General features: G+C 37.3%; 1 protein-coding gene across 1 annotated transcript in view; it reads right to left on the bottom strand.

The window, feature by feature from the left end:
* LOC139732350 (sodium- and chloride-dependent neutral and basic amino acid transporter B(0+)-like) overlaps positions 1 to 13441 on the bottom strand; it is a 30221-nt gene that overhangs the window by 6910 nt on the left and 9870 nt on the right. Inside the window, exons 2-7 of the mRNA XM_071643221.1 lie at positions 7711 to 7879; positions 5417 to 5548; positions 4304 to 4649; positions 3380 to 3512; positions 1942 to 2076; positions 267 to 370 (exon numbers count right to left, since the gene is read on the bottom strand). Of these exons, the coding sequence (XP_071499322.1) occupies positions 267 to 370; positions 1942 to 2076; positions 3380 to 3512; positions 4304 to 4649; positions 5417 to 5548; positions 7711 to 7879 (1019 nt within the window). The remainder of the gene's footprint in view (positions 1 to 266; positions 371 to 1941; positions 2077 to 3379; positions 3513 to 4303; positions 4650 to 5416; positions 5549 to 7710; positions 7880 to 13441) is intronic.

Consider the following 13441-nt stretch of genomic DNA (forward strand, 5'->3'; position numbering starts at 1 on the left):
CTATGTATGTATGTATGTATGTATGTATGTATGTATGTATCTATCTATCTATCTATCTATCAAATAAAAAAAAAGATGTGTGAGTGTGTGATGTGTGTGTATTGTATTGTTTATTGATTATTAAATCCTTCTCCTAGTTTTCCTTTGTTCTTTGTCTTCAGGCTGAGATTTTTATTTTCCCTTTGATGGTGATTATTGTATTTATGACATTATCATTATTAAGCTCGATCAAAAAATAAAAAGAAGTAAAACAGAAGGATTCTTACCCGTATGCATTGTTGTGGAATTTGTTGTACGAAGCTAGGGTGGTGAGTCCGCCCCCTGCGGCGCTGAGTGAGTAGAAGATTTGGATAGCGGCGTCCTGCCACACCTGCAAAATAAAATGACAAGACACAATAAATGCATTTCTGAAAATTGCCTCGTAATCAACAGGTGACACTTTTCTTTTAATATTGCTTACATGAAATGTTATTTTTTATGTAAAGAATATTCATTAGTATGTCATACAATGTAGATATAAAAAACAAGGTTGTAGTAACATAATTTTGGGTAAAAATACATAAGAACACCACGCCCACAACGCTAGATGTCCCCAGTTGTGCAACAGCTTTGTATTTAAAGAGAGGGAACAAAATCTACCGCGGTGCTTTGTTGACTTTGTATACTTACGAGGATAAACGCAATAGACCAATCACTCGCAATTTCTTGAATTCGTTTAACCCTAAAAAGACTGGGGGGGGGGGGTTGGGCCACCCCCCCCCCGACATTTTTCGCGATAAATCTTGAATGTAAAAATCTCGCGCCGCGACGTTTCTTAATTTTTTTCTTTTAAGTCTTGCGCAAATTTTGAGACCAAATTCGCGGAACCCGGGTACGCGGTTCTGAAGTTACGCAATATTTTGTAAGTGCATGTCAGACCCGAAATTGCTCAAAAACGTGATTTCATGTACAAATCCAATGCAATTCTGTTTCTGACCAAAATTCATAAATGTATCATTATTTTTACTTTTACTGATCAAAATCAATTAATTTCATGTTTTTTTATGATCGAAATAGTGTCACCGATGATTTCCATCGAAAAAAACAATGAAAAACAAAAAGTCAAAAATAATGAAATACATAAGAAATTTTAAAAATAAAATTCATAAGAAAAAAGTGTTGATACCGCCGTTTTTTTTTAATGTACATTCAATAAGAATCCTACACAGATTACCTAAACTAAAAAATGGCTGTTTTGGACCTTTAATAACAGATTTACAGCCATCTTTTTAAATTCATGCATAAATTAGCATAATTAATTGATTAGAAATAAATCTGAACATTTGTGAAATAATTACCTATTCAGTTTTGTAGATTACCTTGCGGGTGACGCGCGTGCCAATTTTCCTCGCAATCGCGTAGTCAACGGCCAAGATCTTGGGGGGGGGGGGAGGGGCCCAATGAGCCCCCCCCCCCCCCCCCCAGTCCTACGAGGCATCAAAATAGCCCAGTCTTTTTAGGGTTAAAGGGGGTGAAATATTTAGTCTCACTTGAGTCTGAAAGAACATTAGTCATAAAGGAAAAGCTTAAACCAGCCGAATCACTCTAACAAACCAAAAACCAAACATGTATCATGCCATTCGTGTTGTTTACAAGAGTTTCTAAGACTACCATGATATGAAAAAAAAAAATAGAAGAAGGTAAGTGAGTAGCTGATTTCATTTCAATATTGCAAATTCAAGCTAAATATTGAGTATAACTTTTCGGGACTTTACAGTATTTGAACAAGAAAAGTTTCAGAAATGATAATGATGTAGGGATAAATCCTAAAAATTCCGACCACTAACACCATTGTTTCCCCCATTGCCATCTCTCTTTACTTGAGCTACATTTTCTTCTCTTTCTTGTTTGTTCTTTTTAAGAAAATCATCTTTTTACAGGGCTTTTAATCTCAGAACCTACCCGAGCGTCGGAAAGTTTGGAGAGGTCTGGGGTGACGAAGAAGTTGATGCCATCACCCGCTCCTGGCAGCGTGACTCCTCGGATGAGAAGAATCAGCAGCACAACGTACGGGAAGGTGGCCGTGAAGTAAACAACCTGAAAGAAAAAGAGAAAATATACTTCATGCTTCCATGTTTATTTTAAAAGAATTACGTTCGATTTCTTGGCAAACTCTATGATGAAACATGGAAATTCTTTCACAAGGGGTGTAAATTCACGAGGGAAATGGCACATACCTCTATTGGAGGCATTTTGGCAATATTTTATTTAGTGTCGCTGCCCGGAAAGCAGTAGATGACAGGCTCGATTCCCACTGGTTTTTCCGACATGTTTGTTAATCTACAGATCAGCAGTTGCGAATTTGTAGAGGGAGACAAACTGAAGAAACTTACACCTGAACCTTCACCCCTCTGAATGATATCCTTCTTTCAATATTTACATACCCATACACGAAGGTAGGCCTATACATACGTGCAAACGAACATGTATACATACACACATACATGCATACATACATACACACATGCAGAGAACACATGCATACACACATATAATATACATTTACAGGGGCGGATCCAGGAATTCCGTAAAGAGGGGGCGCGTTTACAAAATTAAATGGGGGCGCACGCACCCCTCCCCGCTCTATTTTTTCTTTTTATTTCTTTTGTTTCAACAAAAAATAAAGGGGGGGGGGGCGTGCGCCGGTTGCGGTCCTCCCTGGATCCGCCCCTGCATTTATATACGTAAAATAAACATGCATAAAGGGATAGGAAACTCGTGGTTTCTAAAGGTATATATTCCCTTCAATGTGACTATCAAACCATCCACTTACAGTACTATTCACAAACAGGTTGAGGCGCGGGTCTAGGGCAATTACCTCCTGGGCACTATTGTCTTCACCTGACCCTAACCCTAATCCTAATCCTAACCCACATCAAAACTCTAACCCTAACCCTAATTACCCTAAACCTTGTGAACGGTGTGAATCAGCTTATCACTTTGGCGTCACGTGAGCTTGCTAAAATTCATCAAATATGTTTTTCAAATCATTTAGTGTTTAGAGAGCTTTTTGTGTATGTAAGAGAGGGGGAAAATAAATGGATAATGTTATTGCTAAAATAGCGACAAGGGTAACGTTTTATAACTAACTGCGATGACCTAATCACACTGGTAAAAGTAAAAAAAAAAAGCAAAAAACACTAGATGTCGCTATGGCGACTGGAATGTCTCCGCCATAATGCCGGGTTCTCCCAATATGTCTAGGATAGTACGTCTTGTGATGACAGTTTCACATAATTGGCAAAAAAAAAAATATATATATAAAAATGAATAGAATTACAAGACAGGTTACCCGTCGATTTGTCACAGTCCCGGACGATGTGTTTGGTGTGGTACCTACCTTTCCTGAAGACTTGATGCCCCTCACGAGACAGAGGTAGACGATGAGCCAAGACACGAAGAGACATATCAAAAGCTGCCAGATTATTCCGTTTGGTTCGTTCATATTGGGTGCCTCCTGGAGCACCGCTCCCCTAGAAAAATGATAACGCAAATAGAAACATTGAAAATGACATAATACGGGCCTAGGCCTATACATACAAAGCTGGGTGAATAACTAGATGACATAACTAGATGACATGAAAAGTGGTAGTAACGATAACAATCTCAACACTCTGTAATACTAATGGACACGATAAAAGGTGACGATAATCATGATTTTGATGATGACGGTGATGATGAATATCATGAGTGATAATGATGATAACTATCATAATAATCATAATCATACACTATAGTATTATTAGCAGTAAGGATAACATTAATAGATTTCAATTAAAACTAGCATAATAATGACAATTATTATAATAATATTAATGACATTGGTAATTACGACGACGAAGAGGAATTATTCGTCAGAAGCGTAGCTCTAATCTCGACGAGTGTTACTGGATATTTTGAATTATGGGCCCTTCCATGCACTATTACAATCTATTTACAATCTAACATCATCAGTTCTGTACACTATGTGGATCAAGTGGAACATCATAGGACAGAAGTTATTTCTTACCTTGAAAATGAATGAAAGCACAAATAGCGTGATATAAATATGCAGAAAAGGATGAATGGGTAGAGGGGAGAGAAAGGGGGATAGAAAGGAGAACAGAGAGAATACTTACGAACAAGACAATGAACATATTCAGAAGATTTTATTTTGCGTGCATTTTTAATGGAATTATGAATCCGTATCTATCCAAACATCACCGTCTTCAGTGCAAGGAGTTATGTACAAAGCGCGCGAAAAAAAATCCTTCGCCATACGTACTTCCAGTATTGTTCGCTCGCCAATTGACGCGAGCTCGCCAGCGGGTCGACGTAATCGGAGATGTTGAACGTGCCGTCAGCGTTGCGGGTGACGTTGTAGTAATCGAGAGTGACGTCGCTCGTGGAGTTGAGCTGGACGCAAGTGCCATTCTCGATGATGATGCCCTCTCTGTCGATGCAATCGGGGAATTTGTCGTAGCAGTTATCATCGTTCCAGCTGTGATCGCACCCGACCCAGGGTAGTTTACTGGTGAAGGAGACGCCGAAGTAGTAGACGGTATACGTGATGATCACGTTGTAGTAAATACCGACGTAGGCGGCAGTCACCATCTGACAGTACCCGATGCCTAGGGAAGGAATGACGACGACGACGACAATGATGATGATTTTTATTGTAAATGATATTATGATGTCGATGATGATGATGATGATCATCATCATCATCATCATTATCATTACTGTTATTATTATCATCATTATTTTATTATAACTATTATCATTACTGTTGTTTTGATGTTGTTGTCATTATCATTGATATCATTATTGTTTTTTCAATTTTTATTTTTATGGAAAACATTGTTGCCATCATTATTTGTGTTTATTAATTGTGTAAGTATTCGCAATCGACATATTTTCTCGTATCAACGTCATTTTCCAAATCTTAAGAGCTCAGTTTGATGGCCTAATACGTGCTCGACATAATAATCGGCCAGGAAAATCATGAACATCGTACGCCAAGACATAACTTAGGTGAAATGAAAAGAAATAAATAATAAGAAAAAAAGTAATTTGGGATATTTTATCACCGTCCACCAGTCTATGTAGCCAATCTCTCAACAAACCACTCTCTCGCTTCTTTTTTCTTCCGTAGTGTAGTCCATTCATTATTCATGGTCATCCTAGCTTGCTTCACCTTTCTACAACTGACCTGTTTTACCTGGCTTGCTAAGATGAACGACAGCGAATGCAGGAAAAGAAGTAGCAGTTATGATCACAACGATAGCAAAATAATAACAATAAAAGTAAGAAAATTGATAAATGATTGTAATGACAATAACCGGAACTTTACCCGGATATTATGGTATATGCTTGCATGTGATTTTCGCTGACCCACCTTTGAAGAGGGGCACGGATTTCCAGCATTGAATCGGTCCCAAGCTGCAGTACTGGCCGAGGGAGACCTCCAAAATGAAGAGAGGCAGACCAGCAAAAAACAACATGATGACGTAGGGGATGAGGAATGCACCTGTGATTGATGAATTAAAACATGAGAGTCAGGAAAATAAGGTTTTGATGCATGTAGAGAAATTACAAAAAGCTTAGAATATTTATTTATTTTACTTATTGACGACATTATCTCTACTGAATATGTCTACATCATCTCTCTTATGATACGCCGAGTCTTTTGCACTTATTCTATGCGTTAAGTTACCTAAGAATGTTTGACTCTCAGATCACAGTTCTCAAATGTTTATCGTAAACCTTGTCATTTATTATTTCTGATGGTGTGGCAGATGATCTTTGCCCGTCATAAAATCCCTCATTGAATTATTGTGTCACTACTACTACGCTAATATATATATATATATATATATATATATATATATATATATACATACACACCTTTTGAATATTACCTTGTTTTATATGCACTGATCGCTGAGTAACGTTATGGTTATGGCATAGTATTTTTTTTTTCAATCACAACGAAATGTAACACACTTATTTAACAGATAAGTTGCAGCAACATGTGGTCTATTTGTTCATTTTTTTATACTGATTTCAGTATTGGAATAATTTTAGTTGGTCAATAAATACGTATCTTTTTCCGTAATAATTCCACGCCTATGAATTTAGGGCCTTCAGTTTTACAAACTAGCTTTCATGTATAGGCCCAATCATATTTTTGTTATTTCCTTGCGACACCTTTATAAATACTACGATTTGACCATTAACATTTGTGTACAGATCCATGGACGTTCTCATGTTCTCAGAAAGATGACGTGAGACGTATTTCTCGTCATATTGGCAAATACAGCTTTTATTTTCAAAAGAAGAATTTTTAAAGTATACCAACACATAGGTCCTATGTACATTGTGAAAGGTTGAAAAAGTCAATCCATGTTAACTAAGCCATCATGATATCTACGGAAGATCCTTTGTATCGCGTAAATTCACAAGTAAACATTCTTGTGCATTTTGGTTAGCATTTCTACGGTCTCGCAGACATTTCATAGGATAGCAATTGTTCTTGTATGGGTGTAGCATCTATCATTCATATATTTCGTTTGTTTGCAGTGTGTAGGACATGGGTCGTTTGATCAGATAAAAGATTCTGATTGCAATAACGAACATCTTTCATTCATCCGCATCCTTCCAGTCATTGTATTGTGTAGACAGTATGATAACTGGTGTCTGGTTCTAAGGTCTCTTTTATGTCAAAGGTCATAGAGGGGACAGCGGACAGCTTGACAAACTCATCATGCATTAGGGAGTGAGAGGGGAAGGGAGCGGACAGACGTGTTCTTTTCCCACTGAGGACACGTCGAACCTAGATGTTGATGGAGAATTCCTGAGGCCAATTAAAACTGAGTCTTAAGAGAATGAGTAAAATACGACATAAGTACATTAGTGAAAACATAAATGATCAGAATCGGATCAAAGTAAGGAAGTTATGAAATTTCAAATATTCACTAATTTTGTAATACAATTCCTGAACAGTTGATATGAATCAATCAGGGGCGGATCCAGGAATTCCGTAAAGAGGGGGCGTGTTAACAAAATTAAAGGGGGGGGGGGTGCGCACGAACCCCTCCCCCCATTTTTTTCTTTTTATTTCTTTTGTTTCAACTAAAAAATAAGGGGGGGGGGGGGCGTGCGCCGGTTGCGGTCCTCCCTGGATCCGCCCCTGTCAATTATGTATGAGTGAGATGATGATTTCCTCACCTCACATTTTCCATTAATCTTGTACCGCAAAAATGGCGAAAATTAAGTTTTCTCGTCCTCAAGAAGACATCATGTCATTCCTGGTTGATTAACTTAGAATAATAATCACTCAGATATATTTGTATTTGAGATTGGGGCATAATTGTGTTTGGCAAAAAAAAATGAAAATGTTATGATTTTGTTTACATACTCTGAGAAAATTGTAAAGGGAAGACATCGATTCACTATTTGCAAATTATAGATTGTTCAAAAACGGCAAATGAAAACTGCACTATTAATTTCATAACTTCCTATATTTTCATCCAACTATGATTAAACTTTCATTATTGTGCTTGTATGATTTTACTCTTTATTTCAGACTAACTCTCATTTGTCATGCGGCTACCCCTTTAAGTTTCGTTCAGAATCACTTCCAAAGGTAAAGCTATTAAATTAAAAGGCCAATGCTCTTTGGGTACGTACCCCCTCCGTTCCTGTAGGCAAGGTAGGGGAAGCGCCAAACGTTGCCCAGACCCACGGCATAGCCGAGACAGGATAAGACAAAGTCCATCTTGTTGGTCCAGTTCCCTCGCTCCTTGTTTTCGTCATTCTGGAATTCTCCTTCTACCTGTGCTGCCGTGCCATTTTGAACCTAAAAATAATCAAGAAAGAAAGATACATATCCAATAGTATTATAACAAATGAACTTATGTATATATAAATAAATGTTCAAACAAATAAATAGATAAATAGATATGGAATATTTATAATATTATATATATATATATATATATATATTTATGTATATATGTATATATATATATATATAATTATATATACATATGAGTGTGTGTGTGTGTGTGTGTGTGTGTGTGCGTAAGTATGTAGGCCTTACGCGCAAGTAATCGATGAGATGTACATGCATCCATACATGCATAATGATGCGATATTCACATACGTATTCATGAATCATTGTTTTGTAATTATTTCAGTTTTTTTACTTTTTTCAGATAAAGACATTCTTTTGCACAATTTGCCATTGTGTTTGCAGTCTACTTAGTATTTCATTGTACGATTTTAAATGTTGACAATTAATTATGTAAAGTTATCTGCAAAACTGGGCTATGATAAAAAAATGAAAATGATAATGGTATATTTTGTGTGAATGTATGTAGTGTATAAAGATAAATCGAGGAACATAAACTTCAGTTTAACTGAAGTTTTAATTAAAGACAAAAGTATAGACATGTGACGTGTTGACACTAAGAAGAATAAGCCAAGAACCACAACGTTCACAAAATCACTGTTAATCGTATTAACCGAGTTTGCCTAAAAATATTGTTTATTTGATGTTGTTCTAGTTATTTACTTCAGAATTACCAACATATCATATGATCCTCTGCAAGACAAAATTGATCATTATGAGAACCCATTCCCAAACCCAAAGTTCTTTTATCGCTAATAAAGCAGTGAGTTCACCAAAAGACTGCAATGTCTTGTTCAAGTGAATTGAGGTATGAATCTTGCCATAATAAAGACAGAAAACAAACAATGAGTATAATGCCTTGAATTTTCAGTGATGTCGAGCCAAGACGGTATGGCTTGCCTAGTACCTCCTTGGTCTAACATTGTTGAATGTGCATACTGCATACACACCTGATGCTGTTTGCACAACACTGTGTCCCTGGGTGGTGGCCTATGCTCTATCATTGAATATTTGCGTATGAATACCACAGACCCTACTGTGAAGTCACGTCAAGGTAAATGAGGAACATGAGATTGCCTCTTTACACACATGACTGCACAACTAACTTCTTTGAAGTACAATGGGGGCGTCTGATCGATCGCACAAGCCTTCTGGAGCCGTGAGAACATAATGGTCCTCATACTCTCACAGCGAACCCTTTAACACGTTCTGTGCTATACATTGTCGAGATCAGAAAAAAAAAATAGTCAAAAAGTGGCATCACTTTGAATATGAATAGCTGCAGTTGCTGATAGCTCCACCCTACCTCGTGAAATGAGAGGTTTCATGACCTCATTTAGAAAAAAAAACAAACAAACATTGAGATCCCGTGCTGTACATTATAGCTGTCTGTAGTTGAAATGATTGTATGGAAGGGGGATCTAACTGATTCACGGGATAGATGTTGTTGTTTTTTGTTAAATATAAATAAACAAAAATAGTCTAACTGTCCGTAAGGATGTTTGGGCAGAGTTTGAACAGACCTCCCCTGAAGATGTCAGATTGAAGTCGAAGCAGGGCGGTGGAGGAGAGAGATCCCTCGGTCAAACTAATTAGTTTATTAATTGACTACAAGAAATAACTTTTCACGATTCTGTGCATTTGCAAGAATTTCGAAGTTGCTGTGAGAATTATGTCAATGGTGCGAGCGTTTAAAGGGCTCTTTGAAAGATAGGATTCATTTTTCTTTATTTGTTATTGTCATCACAAATGAAGTAATCTATGTATATAACTAAGGGTGTGTTCATTATTCTTAAAATATTATCGCTTCTGAGATGGACTCCATAGGTTGCCAAAATCACACTTTTTGACTCTTCAGACCCCCGCAAAAGACATCAAGAGAAAATTATAGGAGGTCACCTCTTATGACGTCATATCTCGCTATCATTCAGGTTAGCTCGCGCACTCTGCGAGTGAGCTATGTGTAATATAATAATGGTGGAAATGAGCGGTAATTCGGGGAATTCTGACTGGAGAATTAGGAGACCAAGCTTTTCACCACCATAATGATGTCGATTTGAGCTTAGTTGTGGCAAATGTCATGAAACCGCATCAATCACTCGTCATCAAGAACGATAGAAGGATGTGCCATACAACTTGAACGCGTTTGACCCTATTATAGTAGACTAAACTAAATTGATGTCAAAAGACTTGCACGTCAGAAAAACAAAACAAAACAAAAACATATAACAAACAACCGGCCCGCCATATATCAATATAAAGTAAAGGTGTTTCTTCACCAGATTGCATGCGTTGGGTATTTGGCACAATGGACAGAGATACGCTTTCCCATTTACTTTCCGTACCTTCTGCTATATTGTGCTGCTACGGGCTCAAGAGAAGCGAAATGTTACAGGCAAAACGGCGCAAGAGACATTTAGTGGCGTTCCCAGTTCCCTTCTCCCAAGGCTTGCTAATTTTCATTGACATAGTGGGTCTTGACCAAAGCTCACGCATATTCCATTGTATTCCCCAGATTTTCGTCACGTATGTTAAAGTCTTACATCATTGTGTAGGTGGATGTTATATAAAATGAATACAATCATGGATTGTTCTCTTCAAGTCCAAACCTTGGGCTTACATTATAGTACGTGCTGAGTGTGTGAACGATGAATTAGAAACAACCAGAAGAGTAGATGTATTGACTTCAGAATCTCTATTATGAATTTCCCTCTTCTATTGTAGAGAATTCTCTTTTAGAGATGCTGACAATGTATTGCAAATGTGAACAAACAGCATGTATCTATTGTGTGTCGTCCTCGAACAACACCAACATCCATCATGAAGGTGAAACGACAACCACTCACAGTTAGGGCCTGTAAGCAAATATCAAAGCGAAGATAGCTTGATAAGGCAGCTATAAGCAATCTTAACCCTATAAAGCCCAAGGGGGCACAATGTGCCTCCCTACCAGATTTTCATTTGCCACTCCTTCGCCCTTCATCCGATTTCAACCAAATTTGGTGACTTTTCCTAAAATATTACTGCAAACATTTTGATATATAATTCACCTATATTTTATGTTGCTGGTTGCCATGGCAACCATAAACTGAACAACCATGTCAGTCAGATTTTGCATTTTTTTTTCTGTTCCCATTTCATTTAACAGTATTACAGTGTATGAAATGGGTGTTTCTTGGCTAAAATTCGTTGAAGGAGCAAAATTTGAAGTAATTATGGTCCTGGGAAGTTTTTCTTATTATTTCCTATGTTTTTATGTGAAAAGGCATGAAACAATAGATAAAATAGAGATAACTGAAAACAATAGTATTTTCAAAAGATTGCCCTTCTATTTTGTGTCATTTTGATTCCTTCACCAAATTATGCCGCTAATATCAGGAGTTTATCATCAATCTGCAACCTCAAAATTCCACTGTAATGCAAATATGAAATCTCATAACTACTATATTATGCACCCATCCCAGACATTTCATATCAGGTCACATAATATAATTTCTGTATGCTGATATGAATAGCGCCCCATGTGGTAACCTTGAAAAATTCCAACCATAACAAATAGTAATATCCCACTTACTTATCATTTGTGGCAAATATGAAAATGATTGGTCTATCATAAGACATATATAATGGGAATGAAGAAATTATAGAGAAAAATCATGTTTTTAGCATATTTCCTGTGTATTTCTTTATATTTTGGTAAATAGCGCCCTCCATGGGTGACCTTGAGAAAATTCAAACGTACGGTCATGTAGAATATGAGTTACTCTACCCATGTGCCAAATATGACGATGATACATCAAATAATAAAAAAGTTATATAGGGGAGGCACAATGTGCCCCCCCCCCCCCCTTGGGCCTGCGAAGGGTCAAAATAGCTTGGGCTTAATAGGGTTAAGACACATATAGATGAGGAAATTCTTCCTTCCATTTTCTTTGGATTGTCGCAATTTAGTGGCCTTGTTCGTTCTTGGACGTGTCTTAGCTCTTTTACCTGTCTTGCCAGTGCTTGTTATATCCTGTTTGTTGGCCTCATCTTTGCTGGATTCATACTTTCTATTTAGTTTGACCAACCCCTAAACAAAACGATATGTTTATGAATATGCATTCATTTGATTTGGTCAATGTTGCTGAGAGTACGTATTTGATTTGGTGACCACGCTTTTTTTTTCTTACCCCAGTATAGCAGATGTTACCGGTGGGACCCACAATCTACAAGCTTCACTTTTTAGTGGATTCACCAATTTTCAGCCCGAAATTATTTATCACTCAAATCATCCTCTTCATTAATTTTCATCGGAAGTATAATCTACCCTGTTTTGGGGAATTACTTATATTGAAATTATCTTTTCTATTATTCAGATTGTGTGTACATTTGTGTGTTATTATTTTTGTTAAGATGCAGTAAAAAAAAAAAAAACCTTGAACTTGAATTATCCTCATAAGGCTATACCATCCTAGGCACTGTCTTGTGCGGAGAAATTTTGATGAGAAATATTGACTCTTATTTGTGATTCAAGAAGTAACTTATGATGTGGTCGTACCGATACTGTCTGATCTCAATGAAGTCTAGACATGGCTATTAACTCTTGGGATGACTGTAGCCCTTCTATACCCCACCCCAGCATAACACAGCATCTCGCTCTAGTTAAGCACAATGGTCTATTTTGATGATGTTTACGCGAGGTACCACAATATTTCCATGCTAAATGAAAAAAAAGGTATTCTCTTCGCCCCTAGGCAACAAAATTTCACGACAAAGCACCGACCAAAAAACAAAATAATAAAACACATTAGACCACTGATTTCTGCCAAACATGTTTCCACATGGGTGCGCAAGCACTCCAGAAAATTCTGAAGATATGTGAAATGTTGTTGTTTACATGCCCATGCTTTCAAACTTTTGGAATCTCCTTTTTCATCTTCCTGTACACCGAATATCAATACATCTATTCAGACTTATTGGCACTGAAAAGAATGACCATATTTTCGAAGTAAGAGCGACAGTCAATTTTTAGATTATGCACTCGCACACACCAGTATGGGAATGAGCGAAATACAGTACATTCCAGGATTAGCAATATCTACTTTAACAGATATGATCTTCACTGTTGTCCAATGTTAAATTCTACAATCCTAGATACTGGAAGACGAAAGATTTCTAGCTCCCTGGTATCATTATCACTTCCTGTGAAAACTTTGAACACAAACCCAAGAACGCTGACAACCGTATGAAAGTTATGTGAAAATCAGAGCACGTTGCCAAGTTTACTTGGGTCTGAACCAAAACCAAGTTCATTGACTGTATATTAACTGCAAGCTGTGAAGAAACAAAATGAGATTGTGCAATCTTGTTGCCGACCTTCAAGCGACCTTTCAATTAACAAATGATTGTTTCCTTCCGTGTAGAAGCACCCGATTACAAGCCCTGAACATAGAGCTACAATCTTGCATCATATTCATCTGATTTGCAGTTGTAAACCAGGAGAAAATTCGCGATTGCCAAGGTTGA

The sequence above is a fragment of the Diadema antillarum genome, unplaced genomic scaffold, assembly GCF_040938485.1.
Source record: "Diadema antillarum isolate AM-2024a unplaced genomic scaffold, OU_Dant_1.0 scf00000024, whole genome shotgun sequence".
Lineage (NCBI taxonomy): Eukaryota > Metazoa > Echinodermata > Echinoidea > Diadematoida > Diadematidae > Diadema > Diadema antillarum.